The following is a 17714-nucleotide window of genomic DNA, read 5'->3' on the forward strand; positions in this document are numbered from 1 at the left end:
CATCCATATTTACAATCCAAACCTAGCAAGCAAATCAGAGTATGTGATGTATGACTTTCCTGACGCCTAATCTCCAACTTTCCTCCTATCAGATGTTATAAAAATAAAAAAATACAAAATGGAGGAGAAGAGGAGCATGCAGGAGCCACCCATCCACTCTTGCCTATTGAGAGGCAATTCAATGAGTAGCTTTGTTTCCTGATCTTCACACAAACAACAGTTGTATCAAGGACAGACAATAAAGAAAATATACACTAAAAATTATTGAATATTAACAAAATCAGTCACCCATAATTGGCAACAAACAAACAAACAAAAAAGACATTGAACTCCTCCAAATTGTTCTTGGTTCATAAAATATCATATGTAAGAAGAAAATACCAGCAATAGTCAGAAGAGAAGATTCTAACCAACCCAAACCAAAAGCAAGAAGCAGAGCAAACAAGTAGAACACAAAAGACCAGCACTATAAAAAAAAAAACAAATACAAACAGAAAAAACGGAGACACACCCAAAATAGGGCTAAAATACCAAATCAACAGGTCCTAACCAGAAATAGAATTCTCGTCCAAACTTATCTGCCCTGCCTTAACCTTTTTAACCCTTTCTCATTTTGACCTTCCCTTTTTTACTTCCCAAATTTAGTTTTTTGGGTTGATTGGTCCTCACTTGGCCATCATGACCTTGACGAACTCCTCATAGTTGATCTGGCCGTCGCCATCCACATCGGCCTCACGAATCATCTCATCAACTTCCTCATCTGTGAGCTTTTCACCAAGATTTGTCATTACATGGCGGAGCTCAGCAGCAGAAATGAAGCCGTTCTGGTCCTTGTCGAAAACCCGGAAGGCTTCCTTGAGCTCCTCCTCGGAGTCGGTATCTTTCATCTTCCGGGCCATCAGGTTGAGAAACTCTGGGAAATCAATTGTCCCATTTCCATCAGCATCAACCTCATTGATCATGTCCTGCAGCTCAGCTTCTGTTGGGTTCTGTCCCAACGACCGCATCACTGTTCCAAGCTCCTTGGTAGTGATACAACCTGTAGCGATATTTAAAAAGAACATTACAGCAAAACATCATGGCCATGCCAACAAGTTTATATTAAAGAACAATGACAACATGTAGTAATAATAGCATCCAGGATTCCAAAAAGCAATAAGAGATGACAGGAGAGAGAACAACACAAAGATGATACTATCCTACAAGAAAAATACAAAGCATGCATTTGGTACTTGTTAACACAGGAAAAAAAAAAAAACAATAACTGCCATATCGGTTATGCTGGAGAAGATTCAAATTCACACAAACGTACCCATATCTTAAACACTCATCCGTAGTATATATGCTTCGTTTGAGTTAAATCAGTTTCAAAATTCAGTGAATTTGAAAAAAATTTAGACTCCTGCATTAATCAGTAAGCACTAGCATTATATGATATTAATAATATTTCTTGAAAGTAAAGAAGCATCGAATGCTGTCTATTTACCAAAAATTTGGAGGGAAAATGTCAACACCATAATAATTGAATCTCATTCTCCAAGCCAAGTCTGGGGCTAGTGAGGATGATCAAAGGTGCTGTGATTGTGTGACAATTTAAATCTACACCACACATTTATAAATTGAAGGCACTTTATAGGTACTTTTTCAGGGTACATAGCATTTATTGTATTAAAAAAAATTCGTAGACATACACTATAACATATCAACCTCAGGAAACATAAATAGCATCATCTGAAAAACAATATTCCAGATGGAGAAAAAGGAGAGGAGGCTAGCACGGATACGATAATGATCAGCAAACAATTAGGCCCAAACACCTACATCCCATCCTCAGCGTGGCATGTGCATCAAACCGACATAAAAAACGATTGTGAAATGAAATGATTGTGTGATGTGGGTGAGATTTATTTTTCTTCTGTAACCTTAGTAGTATAAAAATATACGGCCAATCAGTATAGTTTCTCACCATTTTTGGTGAGAAATAAAAGTGGCATATTGAATTCTCTCACTCCATTTCTTACTCGATTTGTAAACCAAACATGAGAATCTCATCGTTTCTTACGATTTCTCATCAAATCACTCAATCCAAGCGGGCTAGCCGGATTGATAAAGATCATACACAACAACATGGCAACACCAATAACAAAGCACAAAATTCCAGAGTGAAACTATCGAAACGATCTAAGGGCATACAAAACCTAGAACATGAATATACACAACAACAATAACATCCAATCAAATATAATCGAATTTCACGATTAACTCACAAAAACAAAAACAAAAAAAAAAAACCTAAAACTAACCAAACAGTGTCAGAAATCGCAACAAGAACAACAATCAACAGAGAGATCTGAAAAAAAGATATCATTCATATATAGGATTTAGATCGGGAGAGAAATTGAAATATTACCATCTCCGTCCTTGTCGAAGAGGCTGAAGGCCTCCTTGAACTCGGAGATCTGATCATCGGTGAGCTGATCGGCCATTGTGTTTGTTTTCCGAGAAAGTGAGAGAGAAAATGGAAGAGAAAATGAAAGGAAGTGAGAGATAACGCGTGGCTAATATTGTCAAAGCGATAGGTATAGAGATATATATAGAGAGAGAGACGAGAGGGAAAGGTGAAGCATAAAATGGGGGAGCTGGTCCATCCCAATCCAATGGGCATCTCATATTCTCTCTCCTCTCTCATCTAAAACGCGTCATCTACGCGAATGCGCCCTTTCTTTTACCTTTTTGCCCCTTTACCTCTTTTTGACTCACTTTTTCAGTGAACAAGTTTTTGCTTTTATTTATTTTTTTGTAATTATTTGTTGGTTTGAAAATAAATGAAAATCAAAATGAATAAGGCCTATTTTGGAAAGAAGGGAACAAATTAATTTTTTGATTTTTTGTTTTTATAATATATAAAAAAAATAGAGAACTAATATGATTTAAATTAGAAGTGAGCGCGAGTCGGTTACGGCCACGGAACCTCTAATTTGCCATCCGTCCGCCAGATTGGCGGATTTGATAAAATCAATCAGCATCCGTCCGCCAATCCGACGGATGTGGATTGAGCGGATTGGCGGTTTGGCGGATGGATGCGAATCGGTTTGGCGGTTTAAAATTTTATAAATTTTCAACATAATTCAACTTGTGCACTTTCTAAACCAAAAAAAAAAAAGTATTACAGTCAATGACTTAAAAAAGTATTACAATCACGCCTCATCGAAAGAAAGAAAGTTTAAAACTTTAGAATATCACAATCACTGCATGCCTCATCCACATGTTACAATCACAGTATGATTCATCCACATAAAGTATTACAATCTATGATTCTTAAAATATAATAACAATTCAAACCACACAAACCATGAACAGAGCAGTAGTAGAAATTGTATGTCTCTGTATTGTTACATCTATATATGTTTTTTAAAACAAAAACCAACTAGCATATATCATATTTTCTATTTATTATTTTTAGAATTAGATTTAAAAATCAAAAAATATAGATAAATAATATGTTTATTTTTTCAATTAAAAAAATATATTCAAGTTGAAAACTTTTTTTCAACAGAATATTTAAACTTTTTTTCAATTGAAAACACAAACATAATATTTAAACAAATTAAAAACACAAACTCTTATAAATTACTAGGGGTGCTCGCGGTTTGGCAGTTCGGTTGCGGCCAAAGAAATCTCAAATCCGCCATCCGTCCGCCAAATTGGCGGATTGGAGAAAATCAATCTGCAACCGTCCGCTCGTCATCACGCATCCGTCCAAAATGCGGCGGATCGGTTCGGTTCGGTCGGTTTTGGCGGATCGGTATATCCGTTGCTCACCCTTAATTTAAATAACACTTTTTCTCTTCTTTTTTTAAATTAGTAAAATAGGCCAAAATATGTTTAGGCCTCGTTTGGCAACTGTCCATTTTAGCTAAAAAAGTCAAAAAGTTACTAAAAAAATTAAAAAGTCAACAACTCATACCAAAAAGTCAAAGACTCCATTTTTCTCTTACTTTTTGCACAGTTTTTCATAAAAAGTTAAAAAGTCATTCTAAGGCCTCATTTGGGAACATGCTAATTTAGTAACTTTTTGATTATTTGGCTAAAATATGAGTTAAAAAAAACTAGTATGTTTGGGATGATTTTTTAGTTTTTTACGAAAAGATATGCAAAAAGTAGAGAGAAAAGAGAATCTTTGACTTTTTAGTATGAATTGTTAGATTTTTGACTAATTTAGTAACTTTTTAACTTTTTAATTAAAAAATTCGGTTGCCAAACGAAACTTATATATACTAATTTCCTTTATATCACATTTTAATTAAAAAGATAAAAAAATTATTAAAAAAATCTATTTCCAAAGAAGGCCTTTAGTAAATTGTCAGATGGCGAGGTGGTTTTTAGCAGTCACCATATGCCCTAAAGATTAATAACAATGATTTACCCCCCCTTTTTCCTCAACCCTTTTAACCCCCTCTCTCTCATTGGTTACCTTTTCTTTTTTTTTTTCTTTTTTTTCCTGCTCCTCCAATCACCACCCACCACGTGGCAAAATGGGGGTACGTGACAAAAGGGGGTGAGGGGATGACCCCCAAAAAGGGATCCCAAGCATGATTCAAAGATTAACGTCACTAGGTGACTGTTTGGTTAGCAAAATGTGTTAGAAGAGGCTCGAAACTTATTGAGGAGTCATTTGGCAATGGAAAGTGATGGTTGGTGGTGACAATGGATTGTGGGAATGATTGAGAAAAAAAGTGGAAACTTCTTTTGAAAATAATTTTTTTTTTCTGTTTTCAAAATTTTTAAAGATTTTGTGGTGTTTTAAAAAATTGGTAAAAATTTAATTTTTTTTAATTTTTTTTAATTTATCTTTTTTTTTTGTGAATAAAAAATATGAGAGATGATGTGACATCAAAATGAGTAAAAAACTAAAAATTGACTTTTTATTGGCTTCCCAAAAGACCCCAATCAATTTTATTTTTTGAATATATAAAAATAGTATACAAGCAAAAATAAAAACAAAATATTATTAAAGAAGGATTAATATCTTTTCTTTCTTAAACTACCAATAAGTCCTAATAGTTATACTTAATTCTTATCAAGTCCTATTGAAAATAAGTCTTGATAAAATTATCACTAAAAATAATTTTTTTGTAACAATTTTTTACATGCGTTGCTAAAAATTGACAATTAGTGACTTTTTGTCATAATTTTTGTTAATTGTCACTAAAACTTACAATTAGTGACATTTTTTTATGACAAATTTTTTTCATAGAACTTATTAGACAATAAATTCACTTATTATGACCTACATATAAGTACCCCTTTATTTATTTGCATTTTCATCTTTTTATTCACTCTCTTACCTCTCAAAAATTCCAACTTGAAACATTATTAATTTATATAAATGGTAATTACTATCTAATGGGTGGTAGTTAATGTTGGTATAAGTTTAAAAATTGTATAAAAATATATATAAGAATATGTGAAATATATATGACCTTCATTTATTCGAGCTTCAAAACGAGGGACAACTCATTTCATTTACAACTTTATCGTGAAATGTTTTGGAATGATGATTAAAAGTTAGTTTTTTAACATTTTTATGTAAGAGATAATGTAACTCAAAATAGATTAAAAATTAATTTTTAAATTTTTATTCAGGGTTGTTTTAGACAATCTAAATAAATATATTTTTTAATTTTTTTTAAAAATCATATACAAAAATGATATAATTTAAATAAATATATTTATTTAAATAAATATACTTATTTAATTTACGTCGAATAATACGTTAATCAGTCTTATCACTCCACTGATCAACTCATTTATTTTATTATTATTTTTCCCTCAATAAGTGGTGTGACAGCAGCTGTAATAGAGGCCTATTGTAGAGAATTGATTAAAAGTCACTTTTTAATTTTTAATTTATTTTTTAAAAAAAAGAATCAAAAATGTTTAAAAAATAATTTTTAACTATATTTTCAAAACAGGCTGAGTGGTGGTGGTGTGGAGTGTTGGTAGTGGAGATAGTTGAGTGGCAGCTTTGGGTGCTGCTCATTTAAATGGGTGTAACTGAGGAGTGTTTGGGAAGTTGATAAAAAGTTGATTTTTGATTTTTGATTTTTGATTTTTTTGGTGATTTTTTTGTGTAAAAAAATTAAAAAGTCAAAAAATTGACTTTTTTAGTTTGTTGCCAAAAGACCCGTGAATATTCATGCGTAAAATTTTAATAAAGCTTACAAGGTATAGGCCCGTTTGATAATACTGTAAGAAAGTAATTATAGATTATAAGTTAATATATTATAAATTATAATTTTAAATATAAGCTATTAACCTATTTTGTGTAGCTGTGAGATTATAGATTTAATCAGCACAGTAATATTTAGTTGAATAAGTTGTAAAATATCTTTTTACTATGTAATGTCCTTCTTGTCATATTATTTTATTTTCTTTTTTGTTCTTCTCTCCTTACATATTAATTATATTCATATATTTATATTAATATTCTGATTTCATTACATATTATTTTTTTATATTCATTTTAGTTTATAAATATATGAATATTAATTGATATTGTTTTAATTTATTAAAAATTGTTACAAATTTATTTTCATTAGTACTAAATTAATAAAAAAAATTTAATTAAAAAAATAATTAAATGGAGAGGACAGAGAGAGAGAGTCGTTGAGAGAGCAACGCCAGATCATCACCGGAGGCTGCCTCTTTCTTCTCCACCGGCAAAGAGATAACGAAGAAAGCAATCGCAGAAGAGAGAAAAGAGATCAGTCGCGCCAGGGTTTGATATCATCACTAGTGGCGCTAGGGTTTCAAATTGTCATCGGCGGCTCTAGAGTTTAAGATTGATCGCGTTAGGGTTTCAGATTGTCACTGGCGGCACTAGGGTTTTAGATCGATCGCTACGGTCAAGGTTTTTGCCCCTCAATTGTGATCGCGATAGTAAAAGGTCGATCAAAAGAGAAAGAGAGAAACGTTGCCAGAAATCGCAACCCGAAATCGCCACTCTCTCTCTCTCTCTCTCTCTTTGAGTGAACAATGCAAGTGTGGTTTATATACGAAGTATTTGGGTATTCCGAAATTTAATGAGGGGCATTTAAGTATTTTTGCCCCTCCAAACCAACTTCCCGCTTAATCTACAATCTCCAAAGCACCCCCCTAACCACTTCAAGAAAAAGCTATTTTTTCACTTAATTTAAGTTATAATCTAATGAGTTAAGCTGCATCAAACACAATATTTTAGCTTAAATTAAACTAAAAATTGAAATAAGTAGTTTTTAAATTGCGCCAAACACCCACATAATCCATTTACTTTGAACTGATTTAGACAATTTAAACGAGTGTATTGTACTAGCTCATGATCTTGGGTTGACTTTGCCACCCCTATGGATGACGAATCAAACAATACCATTGCCAAATTATTGAGGACAGACAATGAAGAAAACAAAGTACAACATTCAGAATATTTAACAAAATTAGAGTCACCCGTAATAAATAAATAAAAACATGTGAAATTCTCCCAATTGTTCTAGGTTCATAAAATATCACATATAAGAAGAAAACACCATAACCCATACTCAGAGCAAACAAGCAGACCCATAACTACAAAACAAATGCAGACACGAAAACAGACAAACACCCAAACAGAGTCCTAACCCAGAAATAGAAATATCATCCAAACTTATCTGCCCTGTTTTTTTTTTTTTTTTGGTTTTGTTAATTTTTTTTCTTCCTCTTTTTCTGGTTTTGGGTTGATTGGTCCTCACTTGGCCATCATGACCTTGACGAACTCATCGTAGTTGATCTGACCGTCACCATCCACATCAGCCTCACGAATCATCTCATCGACTTCCTCATCAGTGAGCTTTTCACCCAGATTTGTCATGACGTGGCGGAGCTCAGCCGCAGAAATGAAGCCGTTCTGGTCCTTGTCGAAAACCCGGAAAGCTTCCTTGAGCTCCTCCTCAGAGTCAGTATCTTTCATCTTCCTGGCCATCAGGTTGAGGAACTCTGGGAAATCAATTGTCCCATTTCCATCAGCATCAACCTCATTTATCATGTCCTGGAGCTCAGCTTCTGTCGGGTTCTGCCCCAACGACCGCATCACCGTTCCAAGCTCCTTGGTAGTGATGCAACCTGAAGCAATATTTGAAAACAACATTACAGCAAAATGTCAAAACGTCAAGGCCATGCCAAAAGAACTGACGTAAGCAAAAAAAATTGAGAGAGACAGAGGGTTAGGAGATGAACACAAAACAATAGTTTAGCATTATCATGTAAGAAAAATACAAAACATGCAAGTGGTGCAAAAGGCAACACAGGAAAGACAACGAATTTAGGTCCAAGGTCTCAATTACCAAACAAAATTGCCACATTGGTTATGACGGAGAAGATATAATTCACACAATTTTAGGGCGAATTTCATTTACACCATGTAACAGGGGGCCCTGTGCAAACCCCTTGACATTAAGAAATAAGCACTCAAGTCATTGTGCTTCACCAAATTCCATTAACAACACTTGATAATTGACCTTGATAACCTCATCTTTTTTTCTGAGATCTGAACTAAACCAGTGCACACCCACACATATATTACATATATAAACTAATTACTAGACATCCACCCTAACTATTGACTAATAAAATGATCTGGCAGTACAAAAATGATATAGCACAGCTTAAACTCAAATCTGGAGTATACGTGCTCTGTTTGAGTAAATTCAGTTATAAGATTCAGCGAAATTTAATATATGCAAGACTCAAAATATGCATTAATCAGTAAAGACTAGCCTTATCCAAAAGCTGCAAGTACCAGATGCAGTCTATTGCTAACACCATAAAAATTGAATCTCAATTCCCCAGGCTAAGCGAAATGGAAAAAAAGTGAGAGAGAGAGAAAGAGAGAGCCAAATGACGCAGAATTAGCTCCAAACAAAAAGATTTAAGATAACCAAAAAATCAGAGACAGAGGGTTTTTTAATCTGATACTGACTTTCTTCTCTAATTGTATTGTATCTCACTAAGTATTTTGTAAACAAAGGGTTTCTAAACCAACATCTTAAATAATTCCAGACTTTAAACATCTTTAGTACCACTCCATTATATGCAATGGCTAATGGTCCTACATCCCTTTGATAATAGTCAAATGGTCTCTGTGCTGCACTAGACAAGCTACTGATTAAAAAGAAGGTAGTTGAGGATGATCAAATGTGCTGTGTTTGTGTTTCAGTGAGGGGGAGACCAATGGATGCTTGACTACCGGTTGTGCTCTGGTGGGGAGATAAGTGCATGGTTGCTGATTATAGACAAGAAATACATACCACATATATGAGGGGAGAGAAATAGTAAACAGAGGAGGAAGAAGGCAATTTTGTGATTTGTAGAAACATAAAGATATTTTTTACCACAAAATTTGATTACAATCACTCTAGTCCAACAAATATTTAAGGTATTTTTGTCCCAAACATAAATCTGCTAATGTTTTTTGTATAAAAAAAATAGTACCATAACAATCATTTTTAATTCCCTACTAAAAAGAGCCACAAGAAGGGAATGAAACTACAGCTCCTAAGAGATCTCCAATCCTTCACCAATTCTTTCATCAAATTCATATTTGATGAGTAAAGAGCTAAAATTGAGCTCCAATCATTTTATCAAACATCTATCAAATCAAGGGGGAGGCAAAATTTTCACCAAAGATGAACCAAAATCCTTCACCAAATTTCCAACAGTCATATTTTACACACAATTGACGAGAATTTAAAAAGTGTAAGAATAGGGAGTTATTTTATTTCAACAGAAATGGTTAAAACAAGATTTTAGGATAAGTTTGGGATTTTTCAAAAAGATTTGATAAAAACAAAAAACAAAGGATTGGAGCGTTCCAATACTAGATCGAACTTTTAACCAAATTTTCAATCAAATTTGATGAAAAAAGAGAGAGCAAGGATTAGAGATGCTCTAATGCGTTTCCATCCATCATATGAAAGGGCCAATGCAACCGAGCCTAATGCATGCAAAAATTAGACAGTTCTCAAAAAAAAAAAATAATAAATAAAATAACAACAATCAATCAAGAAAAAGGACCTAGAGAGAACTTATAAAGCATGGATCAGATACATAAATAGCATCATCAGAACACATAAATAAAGCATCATCACAGAAACAAAAAAAAAAACACAAGAAGGATTTGGGGCTCAGAAAAATAGATGATAACGATCAGCAAATAATAGCCTCGAATCCAAATATCAACATCATGTGCAGTGCGTTTGATACGCATCAAACCTAACAACAACCCTACAACCAACATCAATCTCAAAAAATGATATTCGAGACGGAAAATTTCGAAACGATCTAGGGGTATCACGTGAATATAAACGAACCAATCAATCAATCAATTACATACAAAGAGATATATGATGGACAAAAAGACCTAAAATTAACCAAATAGTGTCGAAGGAAGCGAAATAACAACGATCAACCCATAGATCTGAACAAAACATATCAAACCAAGAACCAGATTCATATATATGTATAAATATAGATATAGATATAGATATAGAGAGAGAGGGGGGGGCGGATTGGGAAAGGGAAAGCTGACCGTCTCCGTCCTTGTCGAAGAGGCTGAAAGCCTCCTTGAATTCGGAGATCTGATCGTCAGTGAGCTGATCGGCCATTCTGGTGAGTTTTTCCGAGAAAGTGAGAGAAAATCGAAGGAAAATAAGCGAAGATAGATGAAAAAGAGGAGAGGATCTGCGTTAACAGGTATTTGTTATGGCAATGACAGACGAATATGCTTAATATATAGAGAGAGAGAGAGTAGAGACAGCGAGGGAGGGAATGGTCAAAGGGCTATTGATGGATTGGAAAATTCTAGGGCAAATTACAAACAACCCATCGAGGTTTGGTGAAAATACAGATTTTCTCTGAAGTCTGAGAACACATCAAACCTAACAACAACCCTACAACCAACATCAATCTCAAAAAATGATATTCGAGACGGAAAATTTCGAAACGATCTAGGGGTATCACGTGAATATAAACGAACCAACCTAATTTTCAATCAAATTTGATGAAAAAAGAGAGAGCAAGGATTAGAGATGCTCTAATGCGTTTCCATCCATCATATGAAAGGGCCAATGCAACCGAGCCTAATGCATGCAAAAATTAGACAGTTCTCAAAAAAAAAAAATAATAATAAAATAACAACAATCAATCAAGAAAAAGAACCCAGAGAGAACTTATAAAGCATGGATCAGATATATAAATAGCATCATCAGAACACATAAATAAAGCATCATCACAGAAACAAAAAAAAAAAAAACACAAGAAGGATTTGGGGCTCAGAAAAATAGATGATAACGATCAGCAGTGCGTTTGATACGCATCAAACCTAACAACAACCCTACAACCAACATCAATCTCAAAAAATGATATTCGAGACGGAAAATTTCGAAACGATCTAGGGGTATCACGTGAATATAAACGAACCAACCAAATTTTCAATCAAATTTGATGAAAAAAGAGAGAGCAAGGATTAGAGATGCTCTAATGCGTTTCCATCCATCATATGAAAGGGCCAATGCAACCGAGCCTAATGCATGCAAAAATTAGACAGTTCTCAAAAAATAAAAAAATAAAATAAAATAACAACAATCAATCAAGAAAAAGGACCCAGAGAGAACTTATAAAGCATGGATCAGAAAATTTCGAAACGATCTAGGGGTATCACGTGAATATCATTTTTTGAGATTGATGTTGGTTGTAGGGTTGTTGTTAGGTTTGATGCGTTCTCAGACTTCAGAGAAAATCTGTATTTTCACCAAACCTCGATGGGGTGTTTGTAATTTGCCCTAGAATTTTCCAATCCATCAATAGCCCTTTGACCATTCCCTCCCTCGTTGTCTCTACTCTCTCTCTCTCTATATATTAAGCATATTCGTCTGTCATTGCCATAACAAATACCCGTTAACGCAGATCCTCCTCTCTTTTTCATTTATCTTCGCTTATTTTCCTTCGATTTTCTCACTTTCTCGGAAAACTCACCAGAATGGCCGATCAGCTCACTGATGATCAGATCTCCGAATTCAAGGAGTGATACCCCTAGATCGTTTTGAAATTTTCCGTCTCGAATATCATTTTTTGAGATTGATGTTGGTTGTAGGGTTGTTGTTAGGTTTGATGCGTATCAAACGCACTGCACATGATGTTGATATTTGGATTCGAGACTATTATTTGCTGATCGTTATCATCTATTTTTCTGAGCCCCAAATCCTTCTTGTGTTTTTTTTTTTGTTTGTTTCTGTGATGATGCTTTATTTGTGTTCTGATGATGCTATTTATGTATCTAATCCATGCTTTATAAGTTCTCTCAGGGTCCTTTTTCTTGATTGATTGCTGTTTTTTTTTTTTTTTTTTTTTTTTTTGAGAACTGTCTAATTTTTGCATGCATTAGGCTCGGTTGCATTGGCCCTTTCATATGATGGATGGAAACGCATTAGAGCATCTCTAATCCTTGCTCTCTCTTTTTTCATCAAATTTGATTGAAAATTTGGTTGGTTCGTTTATATTCACGTGATACCCCTAGATCGTTTCGAAATTTTCCGTCTCGAATATCATTTTTTGAGATTGATGTTGGTTGTAGGGTTGTTGTTAGGTTTGATGCGTTCTCAGACTTCAGAGAAAATCTGTATTTTCACCAAACCTCGATGGGGTGTTTGTAATTTGCCTTAGAATTTTCCAATCCATCAATAGCCCTTTGACCATTCCCTCCCTCGCTGTCTCTACTCTCTCTCTCTCTATATATTAAGCATACTCGTCTGTCATTGCCATAACAAATACCCGTTAACGCAGATCCTCCCATCTTTTTCATTTATCTTCGCTTATTTTCCTTCGATTTTCTCTCACTTTCTCGGAAAACTCACCAGAATGGCCGATCAGCTCACTGACGATCAGATCTCCGAATTCAAGGAGGCTTTCAGCCTCTTCGACAAGGACGGAGACGGTCAGCTTTCCCTTTCCCAATCCGCCCCCCCCCCTCTCTCTCTCTATATCTATATCTATATCTATATTTATACATATATATGAATATGGTTCTTGGTTTGATATGTTTTGTTCAGATCTATGGGTTGATCGTTGTTATTTCGCTTCCTTTGATGTTGGTTGTAGGGTTGTTGTTAGGTTTGATGCGTATCAAACGCACTGCACATGATGTTGATATTTGGATTCGAAGCTATTATTTGCTGATCGTTATCATCTATTTTTCGGAGCCCCAAATCCTTCTTTTGTTTTTTTTTTCTGTGATGATGCTTTATTTATGTGTTCTGATGATGCTATTTATGTATCTGATCCATGCTTTATAAGTTCTCTCTGGGTCCTTTTTCTTGATTGATTGTTGTTATTTTATTTATTTTTTTTTTTTTTTGAGAACTGTCTAATTTTTGCATGCATTAGGCTCGGTTGCATTGGCCCTTTCATATGATGGATGGAAACGCATTAGAGCATCTCTAATCCTTGCTCTCTCTTTTTCATCAAATTTGATTGAAAATTTAGTTGGTTCGTTTATATTCACGTGATACCCCTAGATCGTTTCGAAATTTTCCTTCTCGAATATCATTTTTTGAGATTGATGTTGGTTGTAGGGTTGTTGTTAGGTTTGATGCGTATCAAACACACTGCACATGATGTTGATATTTGGATTCGAGGCTATTATTTGCTGATCGTTACCATCTATTTTTCTGAGCCCCAAATCCTTCTTGTGTTTTTTTTTTTTTTGTTTCTGTGATGATGCTTTATTTATGTGTTCTGATGATGCTATTTATGTATCTGATCCATGGTTCTTTTTAGTAGGGAATTAAAAATGATTGTTAAGGTATTTTTGTCCCAAACATAAATCTGCTAATGTTTTTTGTATAAAAAAAATAGTACCATAACAATCATTTTTAATTCCCTACTAAAAAGAGCCACAAGAAGGGAATGAAACTACAGCTCCTAAGAGATCTCCAATCCTTCACCAATTCTTTCATCAAATTCATATTTGATGAGTAAAGAGCTAAAATTGAGCTCCAATCATTTTATCAAACATCTATCAAATCAAGGAGGAGGCAAAATTTTCACCAAAGATGAACCAAAATCCTTCACCAAATTTCCAACAGTCATATTTTACACACAATTGACGAGAATTAAAAAGAGTAAGAATAAGGAGTTATTTTATTTCATCAGAAATGGTTAAAACAATATTTTAGGATAAGTTTGGGATTTTTCAAAAAGATTTGATAAAAACAAAAAACAAAGGATTGGAGCGTTCCAATACTAGATCGAGCTTTTAACCAAATTTTCAAACAAATTTGATGAAAAAAGAGAGAGCAAGGATTAGAGATGCTCTAATGCGTTTCCATCCATCATATGAAAGGGCCAATGCAACCGAGCCTAATGCATGCAAAAATTAGACAGTTCTCAAAAAAAAAAAAAATAAAATAAAATAACAACAATCAATCAAGAAAAAGGACCCAGAGAGAACTTATAAAGCATGGATCAGATACATAAATAGCATCATCAGAACACATAAATAAAGCATCATCACAGAAACAAAAAAAAAAAAACACAAGAAGGATTTGGGGCTCAGAAAAATAGATGATAACGATCAGCAAATAATAGCCTCGAATCCAAATATCAACATCATGTGCAGTGCGTTTGATACGCATCAAACCTAACAACAACCCTACAACCAACATCAATCTCAAAAAATGATATTCGAGACGGAAAATTTCAAAACGATCTAGGGGTATCACGTGAATATAAACGAACCAATCAATCAATCAATTACATACAAAGAGATAGAGAGAAAATCGAGCTTTTAACCAAATTTTCAATCAAATTTGATGAAAAAAGAGAGAGCAAGGATTAGAGATGCTCTAATGCGTTTCCATCCATCATATGAAATGGCCAATGCAACCGAGCCTAATACATGCAAAAAATTTTAAAAATTCAGTGAATTTGAAAAAATTTTAGACTCCTGCATTAATCAGTAAGCACTAGCATTATATGATATTAATAATATTTCTTGAAAGTAAAGAAGCATCGAATGCTGTCTATTTACCAAAAATTTGGAGGGAAAATGTCAACATCATAATAATTGAATCCCATTCTCCAAACCAAGTCTGGGGCTAGTGAGGATGATCAAAGGTGCTGTGATTGTGTGACAATTTAAATCTACACCACACATTTATAAATTGAAGGCACTTTATAGGTACTTTTTCAGGGTACATAGCATTTATTGTATTAAAAAAAAATTCGTAGACACTATAACATATCAACCTCAGGAAACATAAATAGCATCATCTGAAAAACAATATTCCAGATGGAGAAAAAGGAGAGGAGGCTAGCACGGATACGATAATGATCAGCAAACAATTAGGCCCAAACACCTACATCCCATCCTCAGCGTGGCATGTGCATCAAACCGACATAAAAAACGATTGTGAAATGAAATGATTGTGTGATGTGGGTGAGATTTATTTTTCTTCTGTAACCTTAGTAGTATAAAAATATACGGCCAATCAGTATAGTTTCTCACCATTTTTGGTAAGAAATAAAAGTGGCATATTGAATTCTCTCACTCCATTTCTTACTCGATTTGTAAACCAAACATGAGAATCTCATCGTTTCTTACGATTTCTCATCAAATCACTCAATCCAAGCGGGCTAGCCGGATTGATAAAGATCATACACAACAACATGGCAACACCAATAACAAAGCACAAAATTCCAGAGTGAAACTATCGAAACGATCTAAGGGCATACAAAACCTAGAACATGAATATAAACAACAACAATAACATCCAATCAAATATATTCGAATTTCACGATTAACTCAAAAAAAAAAACCTAAAACTAACCAAACAGTGTCAGAAATCGCAACAAGAACAACAATCAACAGAGAGATCTGAAGAAAAGATATCATTCATATATAGGATTTAGATCGGGAGAGAAATTGAAATATTACCATCTCCGTCCTTGTCGAAGAGGCTGAAGGCCTCCTTGAACTCGGAGATCTGATCATCGGTGAGCTGATCGGCCATTGTGTTTGTTTTCCGAGAAAGTGAGAGAGAAAATGGAAGAGAAAAAAGAAAGGAAGTGAGAGATAACGCGTGGCTAATATTGTCAAAGCGATAGGTATAGAGATATATATAGAGAGAGAGACGAGAGGGAAAGGTGAAGCATAAAATGGGGGAGCTGGTCCATCCCAATCATATTCTCTCTCCTCTCTCATCCAAAACGCGTCATATGCGCGAATGCGCCTTTTCTTTTACCATTTTGCCCCTTTACCTCTTTTTGACTCTCACTTTTTCAGCGAACAAGTTTTTGCTTTTATTTATTTTTTTGTAGTTATTTGTTGGTTTGAATATAAATGAAAATCAAAATGAATAAGGCCTATTTTGGAAAGAAGGGAACAAATTAATTTTTTGATTTTTTGTTTTTATAATATATAAAAAAAAATAGAGAGCTAATATGATTTAAATTAAGGGTGGGCGCGGGTTGGTTGCGGCCACGGAACCTCCAATCTGCCATCCGTCCGCCAGATTGGCGGATTGGATAAAATCAATCAGTATCCGTCCGCCAATCCGACGGATGTGGATTGAGCGGATTGGCGGTTTGGCGGATGGATGCGAATCGATTTGGCGGTTTAAAATTTTATAAATTTTCAACATAATTCAACTTGTGCACTTTCTAAACAAAAAAAAAAAAAAGTATTACAGTCAATGACTTAAAAAAGTATTACAATCATGCCTCCTCTAAAGAAAGAAAGTTTAAAACTTTAGAATATCACAATCACTGCATGCCTCATCCACATGTTACAATCACAGTATGATTCATCCACATAAAGTATTACAATCTATGATTCTTAAAATATAATAACAATTCAAACCACAAAAACCATGAACAGAGCAGTAGTAGAGATTGTATGTCTCTGTATTGTTACATCTATATATGTTTTTGAAAACAAAAACCAACCAGCATATATCATATTTTCTATTTATTATTTTTAGAATTAGATTTAAAAATCAAAAAATATAGATAAATAATATGTTTATTTTTTTCAATTAAAAAAATATATTCAAGTTAAAAAAAAATTTTCAACAGAATATTTAAACTTTTTTTCAATTGAAAACACAAACATAATATTTAAACAAATTAAAAACACAAACTCTTATAAATTACTATGGGTGCTCGCGGTTTGGCAGTTCGGTTGCGGTCGAAGAAATCTCAAATCCGCCATCCGTCCGCCAAATTGGCGGATTGGAGAAAATCAATCCGCAACCGTCCGCTCGTCATCACGCATCCGTCCAAAATACGGCGGATCGGTTCGGTTCGGTCGGTTTTGACGGATCGGTATATCCGCTGCTCACCCTTAATTTAAATAACACTTTTTCTCTTCTTTTTTTTAATTATTAAAATAGGCCAAAATATGTTTAGGCCTCGTTTGGCAACTGTCCATTTTAGCTAAAAAAGTCAAAAAGTTACTAAAAAAATTAAAAAGTCAACAACTCATACCAAAAAGTCAAAGACTCCATTTTTCTCTTTACTTTTTGCACAGTTTTTCATAAAAAGTTAAAAAGTCATTCTAAGGCCTCATTTGGGAACATGCTAATTTAGTAACTTTTTGATTATTTGGCTAAAATATGAGTTAAAAAAAACTAGTATGTTTGGGATGA

General features: G+C 34.0%; 1 protein-coding gene and 1 long non-coding RNA gene across 2 annotated transcripts; one reads left to right on the forward strand and one right to left on the reverse strand.

The window, feature by feature from the left end:
* Positions 1-250: 250 nt before the first annotated feature.
* LOC114262410 (calmodulin-7) lies at positions 251-16181 on the reverse strand. The gene is made up of 4 exons (XM_028202769.2): positions 16004-16181; positions 7949-8136; positions 2411-2489; positions 251-1039 (listed from the first exon to the last, which is right to left on the reverse strand). The coding sequence occupies exons 1-4, from the start codon at positions 16077-16079 to the stop codon at positions 666-668; spliced, it is 717 nt and encodes a 238-aa protein (XP_028058570.1). The 5' UTR covers positions 16080-16181; the 3' UTR covers positions 251-665.
* On the forward strand, positions 12108-13659 carry LOC145804057 (uncharacterized). The gene is made up of 2 exons (XR_014345625.1): positions 12108-12655; positions 13180-13659. It is a non-coding gene; the product is annotated as an uncharacterized LOC145804057 (long non-coding RNA).
* Positions 16182-17714: the final 1533 nt, after the last annotated feature.

Source organism: Camellia sinensis, chromosome 12 (assembly GCF_055761805.1).
Source record: "Camellia sinensis isolate YWXY chromosome 12, ASM5576180v1, whole genome shotgun sequence".
NCBI lineage: Eukaryota > Viridiplantae > Streptophyta > Magnoliopsida > Ericales > Theaceae > Camellia > Camellia sinensis.

Coding starts and splice junctions, on each gene's coding strand:
- LOC114262410 (XM_028202769.2), bottom strand. CDS start 16,079: ATGGCCGATCAGCTCACCGATGATCAGATCTCCGAGTTCAAGGAGGCC. Junction 8,137..16,003: donor CTTCGACAAGGACGGAGATG/GTAATATTTCAA, acceptor ATATTGCTTCAG/GTTGCATCACTACCAAGGAG. Junction 2,490..7,948: donor CTGAGGAGGAGCTCAAGGAA/GCTTTCCGGGTT, acceptor CGGAAAACAAAC/ACAATGGCCGATCAGCTCAC.